The following is a 10,381-nucleotide window of genomic DNA, read 5'->3' as shown; positions in this document are numbered from 1 at the left end:
TAAAAAGACAATCCATCATTTGCTTTTGATCAATCATGTATTAAAAAAGACATTTTGGTCAAACAGCAGCCTGTTTGCATTTGCACAATATTTTTAGTCCTTCCAGGAAAGCCCCTCCAAATCAACATCTTGACAAATGTCTTCCACATATATTTAAAGCTTCAACATGTTTTTGGAAAGCCACTTCAGTTTGGTCGAGGTTTAGAAAAGAAAACCCAAAGAGCGTACCCACGGCCACCATGCCAGACTCCACATTGCCAGACATTTCCCTGCAGATGCTCTTCTCAATGTCTCTCCCACACATCTGCTGGTACTCCTGGAAGACTAACACAGACAATCACAGGCGAGACAGTTATAGTCATAATGTTTGAAAACATGTGAAAAATGCATTTAAAGGTTAACATGCGTGGTAATGATACTGGAAAAGCATGTGGTCATGTGGTGAGGGAGGAATAATAATTTTGTCGAAGTTCACCAATGTAGAGATTACACACCTGCTCTGAGGTGAGGCCTGCTGCGAGCGCACAGGATGGCATTAAACTGAGACTCATCAGTTCCAACTTTATTTTCCCCTGCAGCATACAGTTTCTGTCGCCCACGCAGACACACACACAAATTAAAAGAGGAGCATGATCAGGCTTGCTAATCACTTTCAAGAATGTTACAACAGCAAACCGACATAAAACCGGTACCTGAGCGTCCTGTTTGGCCAGTGAGATGTCAACAGTCTCCCTTTCGTCACGGTTTCCCTAGACAGAGTAAGTAGCGCTCATTAAAAATTGCGTGGGGGCGGAGTACATTGGCAGAATCAGTAGAGTCTGTTGTGAGAGAGCTCATGTGAGTCAGGTGTAAAAGAGGCAGCAGCTACCTGACAGAGAGAGACCAGCAGTCTGCGGAAGTGACCTGATGTGTCGCCCATGATGGCGTCCTCCAGGCTCTTCCCGTACTCTGGAAGGAAGGTGTGGCGTTTAAGGTATTTGCATTTATTTGCATAACATCTGTATTTTGTTTAGACACTACTTTCTCCAATCCATTTTCCAACTACAAATAAAATAGCAGATGCACTACCTAAAATTAAAACACAAATTTTTAACATGCCTTAACTACTAAAAATAAAATGGAATGTAAAATGTTTATCATATCTGAAGTTCCTCAAATACAGGCTGTATGTCTATGTTACTCTAATTTGTGTGGTCACATTCTTTACTTTATATAAACTGTTTTGTCTTTTATCAAAGTTGTTTTTTTCTTTTTTTTTTTTTTTTTTTCTTTTCCTTTCTTGTTATCTTTATTATTGTAAATAATATATTGTAAAAAAAAATATATATTTTTTAAAAGTTTTTCATCACTGTTACCATCCATCTATTTTTTTTATTTTTATATTTATTTACTTAAAACATTTTTTTTCATATTATTATTATTTCAAGGTTTAAAATTATTTTTTCTAATACATTTTTATTAATACTATTACCATCTCTCTATTTCTCAATGTATAGAGGTAATTTGCTATGTATGATTTACTTTACCCTGAAAATGTAAATTAATAAAAACTATGGAGGGAAAAACATCAAGTTCAGAACTCGCCAGCTTTCTACATTGGAGCATGATGAAAGAATATCATCTGGCAAGCTTCTTTTTTTCATTGTTCTATTTTTGTTGTTGTTTAAAATAATGCATAACTTCAACAACATATCTTTCCTTTTAGAAAAAGTATGGGATTGTTACATTTTTTCTGTGTCAATTTTTTTTTACCCCGAATTATACTTTTTAATTTATTTTTCTTTGTTTTCCTGTTATTTTTTAAACTAGTTTTTGTATCACAAAATCATGTCATCACCATCAGTCTATTTTATTTAATTTTTATATTTATTTATTTATATTTTTCAAATTATTATTAGTATTATTCATTTTTTTTTTAACATTTAATCACAAATGGCTATCGAAACTAAACTGATTTGTTTCTGCCCTGAATACTTCATTAAACAAAACTGTGGGGGGAAAAATAACCCAAAAAAAATAAGTTCAGAACTCACCAGCTTTGTAGATTCTGGTGATTTCATTGATTTCTGCATTGGAGCGTGATGAAAGAATCTCAATCAGACACGCTTCATCAGTTCCTGCACCCTGCAAAAATACAGAACAGCCTCAGCAATATACTCAAAGACACACCTGCTACATAGAGTTAAAATGGTGAACAGTCAGAGGTCTTCAGCCATGACTCAGGTCTAAGATTGTCTGGCCTTCACTTGCATTTAGAGGACTTTCCTTTTTGCTCTTATTTTCCCATCACATGATGAGCCACACAGTGTGGTTTGGCCTACAAAACCAAAACTGAAGCATCTGCTGAGACAACAACTCGAGCTTCCAACCTTTATAGCCTCCCTGCATTCAGATGCATCAAAGTGTGCAGGGCTCTTCAACATAGAGAGAACCAGTTTCTCAAAGTTTCCAGTGAGCTCAGACTTCAGATCGTGGATTAAATCCTAAGAGGAAAAAACGCGAAACAAAAAACCATGAGAGCAAAGTCGGGCTAAATATACAGCAGCTGCCATACAAGGTCAATAAGAAGGAGCAGATTACAGAAGGAAGTTAAACTGTAAAAGACACACAAAAAAAGTCAAACAAATAGCAGAAAACATACCTTTCCATAAGTGGTTTTATAGGCTGCTACCATTGGAACCCTCTGCTTGTTGGTACGACTTCCCAGAAGTTCAATAATGGCGTTTTCATCAGTGCCTGTTCGAAATATGTCAGAATCAATTTATCATTTGCAAAACAATAAACTGCTCATAAAATATTCAAAACACAGTTTACTGACCAAAACCCTTCATGGCTTTTCGAAGAACCTCAACATCCCTGAGTGGATCGGCCCCAGGAAAGTCTTTAATAGAACCCCTGTATCCTTTCTGTAAAGAAATAAAAGATAGAAAATATAAAAAAACGCTAGAGGATAAAACACAGCAGGGTCACAAATGTTATTTTTAGCTGTATGTGTACAAATCTCAGGTACTTAATTTGAGTATTTTCTTTCATGCCATTTGAATTTTATAACTCTACTCCACTACAACTCAGAGGGAATATTGTTCTTTTTACTTCACTACATTTATCTGACAGCTTTAGTTACTTTACACTTTAAGATTTTTGCATTAAAAAAAACACACAAAGAGTTTAGAAAATATGAATTACATTACAGATCAGTTTATACACCTGTAATAATTTATTATTATTAATTATCGGTTAATTCACAGAAAATTAATTGACAACTATTTTGATAAACATTCAAGTCTTTCTATTTTCATTATCTTTTTAGAATATTGAGGTTTGGGGTATGCTTTTTTTTCTTTTTTTTTTATCAATTTTGAGTTTTTTGATAATTTTTTAATCATTTTAGAATTTTGTGTTTCAGGGTATTTTTTCTGTTTTTTGTGAACAATTTTTAAGGGGGGGTTGTGTGTGTTTTTTTTTTTTTTTGTGTTTAATAATTCTGAGGTTCTTTTGGAGGGGATGTCTTATTGTTTTTAAATAATTTTAAGCTGTTTTGGGTGTGCTGTTTTCTTTCTTTTGTTCTTTCTTCTTTTTTCTTAAAAAGACTAATTTTACTTTTAATTTTTTTTAGTACATATTCCTAGATATACTTTCTTTTACTTAAGTAACATTTTACATGCAGGACTTTTACTTCTACAGAGTATTTTCACAGTTTGGTATTAGTACTTTTACTTAAGTAAAGGGTTTGAATACTTCTTCCACCACTGACTGCAACATACTTATTGCATGAAGACATATGCATCTTACAGAAATGGCAGGTGCCTGAGGGTTGGACGGAACTCCACTTCCATATGCGGGCATTTGTGGACTAGTTGCGGGGGCTCCTGGGTAATTTGGCATGGGCTGGCCGGGGGCGGGGCCCCCTGGGTATCCCTGCTGAGCCCCTCCTGGCTGCAAACAGAGGACAGCTGTAAGTGCTAAGTCCATGGTGACAAACTTCATAAAGAACAAATACCTTAAGGTTTAAGTAGGAGATAAGGTGATTTGAGCAAACACGAGACTTAGCTAAAGTATGTCCATATGTTATTAGTGATGTAGCACTGCAAAGGTAAAGAGTGAGATAAGAATTTACGTACTGGTCCTTGGCCGCCTGGCGCTGCACCCCAACCTCCGCCTGCAAAAAAAATATTGACATAACAATCACAATGCAATTCATTTAAACAACAAATCTGGTTTCAGCGGCTGCATGTTAGGGGTGTGCCATATCATATCGTCTATGATAATACCAGTATAATATTTAATATAATAAGAAATATTCATACTGTTTATTTGGCAACTGTTAAGATGTGTGATTGAATGTATTTCTTTTATTTTGTTATAATATTAATATTTTATACTGAATCTGAATAACTCTGAATTACTGTTGTTGTTTACAAACAAAAAAATGAAAGATAATTTTCAACTAGTTTTTACTAGATACTTTAAGGCAAACTACATGTATGTTGACTTATACAACTGTAGCACTAATTTTGTTGCAATTGTATGTTCTTGAAATTAAATAAATGTTCTCAGCATTTTTGTCATATCGTCAAGAATATTATCACAAAAATATCCTGAAATATTGTGGTATTATTTTAAAGTCATGCAGTCCACCTCTACTGCATGTTTAGAACTTTTTGTCAGGAGAAATGTGCTGCATTTCATCCTCACAACTTAAAAGACTATCTCACCTGCAGGCATGGAGGGATAACCTCCTGCTCCAGACTGTCCTGGGTATCCTCCTGCCTGAGGAGGGAAGCCTCCAGCTGGAGCAGGGTAGCCCCCAGCCTGAGGGGGGAAGCCCCCCGCTGCTGGAGGGTAACCGCCTGCTGCGGGGGGGTATCCGCCGGCCTGAGGTGGGTATCCGCCTGCCTGTGGGGGGTAGCCTCCTGCTGCTGGGGGGTAGCCGCCTGCTGCTGGAGGGTAGCCACCCGCTGCTGGGGGGTAGCCGCCTGCTGCTGGTGGGTAGCCGCCTGCCTGGGGTGGATATGCCCCTGGCTGAGGTGGGTAGCCTCCTGCCTGTGGTGGGTATCCACCGGACTGAGGAGGGTATCCTGGGTAGCTCATCTTTAAAACCTGCGGGTGACAGAAAGTTATGGCTTATTACCATGATGTATAAGGGCCATCATGTGGCTGTTTTCAGGCTGTTCCCATGCACGGTTTGTATGTATACCTGCAAAAGATAATGCAGCAGAATTTGTGTATAATATGCACAATCATAAGTCAGTCATTCATGAATCACGCAACCGAGAAGACTGTGACCGTGTGACCAATGTCCTGATCAGAACTTAAAATGAACTTTTTGACTCATCGGCCAAGGTGACTGGTCAATGAAAAAATCCACCTGGCAAACATTTTTTTACCAGAAAAAATCATAAACTGCTATTTTTCACATATACATTTGTTTCAGTAAATTTAATTGAGATAATAGTGTATTATGTTGAACACAAACCTTGAGAAGAGGCTGGAGTAAAATCTGAAGTACACCTATTAATTTATATAACACGGATCATCACCACGGCCTCAGCATGTGAATAAGTTCAGTCTGGTAAGCAGTGATGCAGTGTACATATCTAGGGCTTTTATTGTGAAAGCTAAGAAGGGGAGAAGTGGGGATGATACACTGTTGTTGACAATTAAGGAGGCCTTCTTGGTTTAAACTATGAGGCCTCTGTGTTAGTATTATATTACCTTCATTTGCACACAACTCCAGCTGGCAGCAGAGACGTGGCAAATGACAGTTAAGCAGACCAGCTGATGTCACTGCCGCAAAACTAATAGCGCTCGAGACGGTTGTATTCGGTGTGTGCATATGTATGACAGAGACACACACAGATGCGATGAGGAGTAGCAGAGCAGTGCGCCACTATATTACACCAAAATGCAACACACTCCCAATATTGTTTGCAACATGACTATTTTGATACAAATATTTACCAGCCAGCGTAGCAAACAGCCTCCCGTAATTTACTCACGAAATGAAAAATCTGCACGCGTTTGGTGCTTGGTGGGAGTTAATTTCAGACCCTGAATGAGAGTAAAGGAGGAAGTAGTTCAAAAAGAGCAAAAGTCTGAGTAAGGAGGTGATGTATGGGTCAAACAGACACAGGTCTTTCGCCCAGGAAACTGGTGTTTGTGTCTTGTGTAAAACCAAATGAACACCGAGTCATTTTAAGATACATTGTCACCATGTTTCTTTTCCTAAACCAAACCTCCATATCTTTACTTACCTAAACTTAACCTATGTAACTTTACATCATCTATGCAACTTGATCACACCATTCGTGAGGCACTACTAAGTCGTCATGTGTGCCCTTTAGTAACATTCATTGTCCCCTCTCTAAATTTAGAGCTCTCAATCTACGCTGGAATAGTTTAAGTAGTCAAAAAGGCCAACATTTAGCATTGGGAATTATCCAACACCAGCATATATGCGATTAACGTCTTTATTTATCAGTTCTCTCTAAAAAAAAAAAAAACACAAACTAATGCTCAACCTTTCACCCTGTACTCATTTGGTGTCATCATAATAAAAAGCTCCTCTGCTCTCCGCCCACGACTTCTCTACGTTAATAAATGAGCTGCAACTTTAGACAAGGATCTCGCTTGAGTGTCTCGCAGATTACATTTCACAGGTCATGGCCACATTTCCATTATGTCAACAGACACTCACTACTTCCATCTGCCTGGGTCTGTCACATATGATGATGACATAAGAGTTCAATTTTTCTTCCCCTTTCCATCCAGCAACTGCATAATGCAAACTAGCAAGGGTTCCCAAATCTTTTCAGTTACACATTTGTAAACTCTATTTCATTACATCCTGTTGGTCCCGGTCCTGTTGGGATCCCGTCCAGTTGATGAGTTGTCAGAATTACACAATTATTAGATGCCTCTGTCTTTATCATCCTGTAACTTACTAAAATAATGATTACAGCTGCAGGTCTCTCCGCTGTAATGACTCATAATTATAGCAGACTGTAAATATGTGTGGTTTACACACACACACACACAAAGAAATGGAATAAACATGGTTTGTTTTTGTACGACACAATGACCTACAGGCTGCGCAGGAGCGGCTCTGTAGTGGGCTTTTCCTTACAGTGAATGATGCAAACAGTCCACTGTTTGGCTCTACAAACACAGCTTATGGAGAGTTGCTTTCAGGCAAACAAAAAGCTATCGAGTTTAGGTTTTGTTAACTTAGATTTAGTTATTCTGAATTTAAGGATGCAACATTAGATTTTTTGGGCAGACATAAACACACTGCGTTAGCGGTGACCTCAGGAAGGGCGTTTGATTGTTGACATTTCCCCCTTTCCAGCCCGCTTCTTTGGACCCCTGAAGACACTGCTGAGGCTTTTGAGTGTTATCATAAATACCAGTATTTCCGTCATTGTACATCACACATTTACTACCCAAGGACAGGCTATATATGATCACTCCAAAAAGTTTTATACCAAACATAATAATCATTCAAGCAGCTGACGACATCTAACAATTTAATATTATTTTTGTTGCATTGAAATTTCGTTTCTTGTTTTTTTTTAAATTATAATTTAAATGCACAGTGGGCTAAAGCCTTTTGATTATTTTTGACACAGATTGCTGGTGTTTATAGAGGTTACACTTTATGACCCTTAGAGCACCAGTTTATGCATAATTATACTGCCTTTAAAGTGGACCCTTGTACCTTTTGTAATGTGATGGATGAAACATTAGAACATGTTTTCCTCATGCCCTGTGTCCAAAAGATTTTGGTTAAATATATATATAAAAAGGAATATCACTTAAAATAAATTATGTTCTAACTTTTAACATTTCTAATAATTTCTTTTATAGATATTTAAACAGGGTGTCCATGGGTAAACTCAGGCCTCGATTTAATGCTTTTTTAACCAAATTTAAGACTGATTCTTGGACAAATTATCTTTTTCATATTTAAGCAGTTAAGTAAAAAAGTAAGAAGTTGAATTTGGTCTCATGCACAGGTAGGTTGTATGTATAAATATGGTTATTAAAGTGATCGAAATTAATCTATTTTGTTTCACAGGTAAGTGAAACAGGTAACATATTTATTTCTCAGAAGTCTACTTAAATAAAACTAGAACATGCCAGAAATATGTATATTAAAAACACAAATATTTCAGAATAAAACAACTTTAACAGTCTACAATTGTAAGTATTGTGTGTGACCTTCCTTTCCACTAAGTGTGTCTTGAACTCTCTTGTGCAAACAATACAAGATTTGCTATATTTACATCAGGCGGCGTTCAAGACATTTCCAAAGCTCAACACTGATAGTTTGAGTTACCTTTTGTTATCCATGTTTCACACTAAATATTGACTTCAGTCTAAAGAAGCATTTTTTCTGACTTTTTTTTTTTAGTGTTTTAATGCATTGTATGCACACATATATGTATATACATATTGCTGCTGTTGGGTGCAATCCTCCTATCTTCAACATTGCCATTTTTCAGGAATTAGAAAAAAATGCTGTGTGTTTTCAAAGAATCAGATGGAGGTAAGAGGTTTAATCACAACTTTTTTTCAAATACATTTCATAGGTTGAGAAATGTAAAACCCACTGACAGACGTAGAGACATAGAACTAATTCAGAAAAATAGTGAAAAAAAGGCAAAAAAACACACACATATATATATATATATATATATATATATATATATACACACACACACAACACACACACACACATATGAGAATACATACACACATATGAATACATACAAAAGACCAAAAAAGTCAGACTGACATCTTTTTCTTAGAAAAATAAACACTACAATGGCACAGGACAGTAAGGGGAATATCACCACAGAGCCATTTGGGAAAAAGTTATAATAAATAAGTGTGTCTATATTCATTACAACTTTACTAAAGCAACAAATCTATGGGGCCTAAGACCGTTGCACAGTAATGTACACTTCCTCTTTATTTTTACATGGTGCACCTGAAAGCAGCAAAAAAAAAAAAAAAAAAAAACCTAGTCTGTCAAGTAATCACAGGCCTTTTTCTCTCAACTCGCCAACTGGCATTTTACTGTACTCTTATAATTTTCTCCAATAACAAGCCGTAATACGAGTGTAACGCCCCATATTTGCTACGATGCCAAATTTTCCATCTCACTGTCATCATGCTCACGATGTCCTAGAGTTTGTACCAACCCCCGCGTACCGCTAACGTTACATAATGTTCCCAAAACGAAGTTAACGTTTCGCATTTAGCATCGGTGTTAACACACACCGGCCCGGATGGTGAATCCGTTACAGATGTTTGCAGTTAAAAGTAGCAGCACGCCATTTTTTAGACTTTTAAAAATGAAGAAAGTACGTTTTTGTTGCTGTTGGGAAGCTCAACGCCGACTCTGTCTGTTTAATCGGGCGAGGCTAATTTCTTTACATTCCGCAGTAAGCTAACAGTAACCCGAAAACTGTTTATTTTTTTAACGCCATTGTCGCCTGAAACTGGGTTTTAACGTTATTTGGTGATGTCTGCAGTGCAAAGAGGAAGATTTAAGGTTACTCACTTATCAGCTGCGGACTTGAGATCCAGGAAGAGACGAGCAGAGAGCAGCAGAGAGTAGTAGCTCCGGAGGTGGGTGGGTCCTCAGCATTGTTTCCGTCCTGCAGCAGTAATAACCTTTGCTCCGTTATATTATCCACAGTCAGAGGGCAGAGCCTGATGTTGACTCAGCCGGCTTAAACTCGACATTTTTTACCACAGAGGACACTGGGATAGTTGTCAGGAAGTGATTAGATTTGTTTCCATGGTGACGCCACAGGCTCGGTATTGTAGGTAATAGTGCGCGACTTGATAAGCAAGAATATTTGTGATTCTAGGCTACTTTATTATAGCTATTGTATGGAAGCCCATTTCTGCCGATACAATAAAGAAAAAAACTCCTGTAAGTCAGAATAAGAAACATTCTCGAAATATTGATTTAGCATCTCAGAATAATAATTTAGTAGCCTTTTCCCCAAATAATTAGTTGATATCTCAAAAACATAGTTATATGTTTATTAATTTAGTTATATAGTTATTAAAACAAGTCATTATCCCAAAGTAATGACTCAGTAGCTTATTTTATAGCCTATAATGAGTTAGTAGCTGAAAATAATGATGTTGTATCTCAAAATAATAACTTTTTCTCTTGAATTAAACTTTTTCAAAATAGTGGCCTAGGCATTCATCCTCATTTATGCTATGTAGGGATGGTGTTGGGGGAGGCACTTCAAATAATTTTTTTTAGTACTGGGTAATTATGTTTTTTATTTGGTTCAGAGGAGGTACATTCAACTTTAAAATGTTATGTTTTATATTTATTTTAAATATCGCCATA

The 10,381-nt window shown here is 36.9% G+C and overlaps 1 protein-coding gene across 1 annotated transcript; it reads right to left on the bottom strand.

Moving 5' to 3' along the window:
* LOC121958572 (annexin A11-like) lies at positions 1–9,821 on the bottom strand. The gene is made up of 12 exons (XM_042507586.1): positions 9,569–9,821; positions 4,716–5,100; positions 4,122–4,159; positions 3,793–3,936; positions 2,819–2,906; positions 2,642–2,736; positions 2,370–2,483; positions 2,034–2,124; positions 869–948; positions 693–749; positions 495–588; positions 1–324 (listed from the first exon to the last, which is right to left on the bottom strand). Exons 2-12 carry the CDS (start codon positions 5,089–5,091, stop codon positions 122–124), a joined length of 1,380 nt encoding a protein of 459 aa, XP_042363520.1. The 5' UTR covers positions 5,092–5,100; positions 9,569–9,821; the 3' UTR covers positions 1–121.
* Between the last annotated feature and the right edge of the window lie 560 nt (positions 9,822–10,381).

This window comes from Plectropomus leopardus, chromosome 19, assembly GCF_008729295.1.
Source record: "Plectropomus leopardus isolate mb chromosome 19, YSFRI_Pleo_2.0, whole genome shotgun sequence".
Lineage (NCBI taxonomy): Eukaryota > Metazoa > Chordata > Actinopteri > Perciformes > Serranidae > Plectropomus > Plectropomus leopardus.
Note: the sequence above shows the minus strand (reverse complement) of the source record. Positions and strands in the feature narration are given on the sequence as shown.

What these genes read in the sequence shown, in the direction of transcription:
- LOC121958572 (XM_042507586.1), bottom strand. Translation starts at nt 5,091, where the DNA reads ATGAGCTACCCAGGATACCCTCCTCAGTCCGGTGGATACCCACCACAG. An exon ending in AATGCAGGGAGGCTATAAAG is followed by an intron (nt 2,125 to 2,369) that starts GTTGGAAGCTCG and finishes GTATTTTTGCAG; the next exon opens with GGTGCAGGAACTGATGAAGC. An exon ending in CACCAGAATCTACAAAGCTG is followed by an intron (nt 949 to 2,033) that starts GTGAGTTCTGAA and finishes CCTTCCTTCCAG; the next exon opens with AGTACGGGAAGAGCCTGGAG.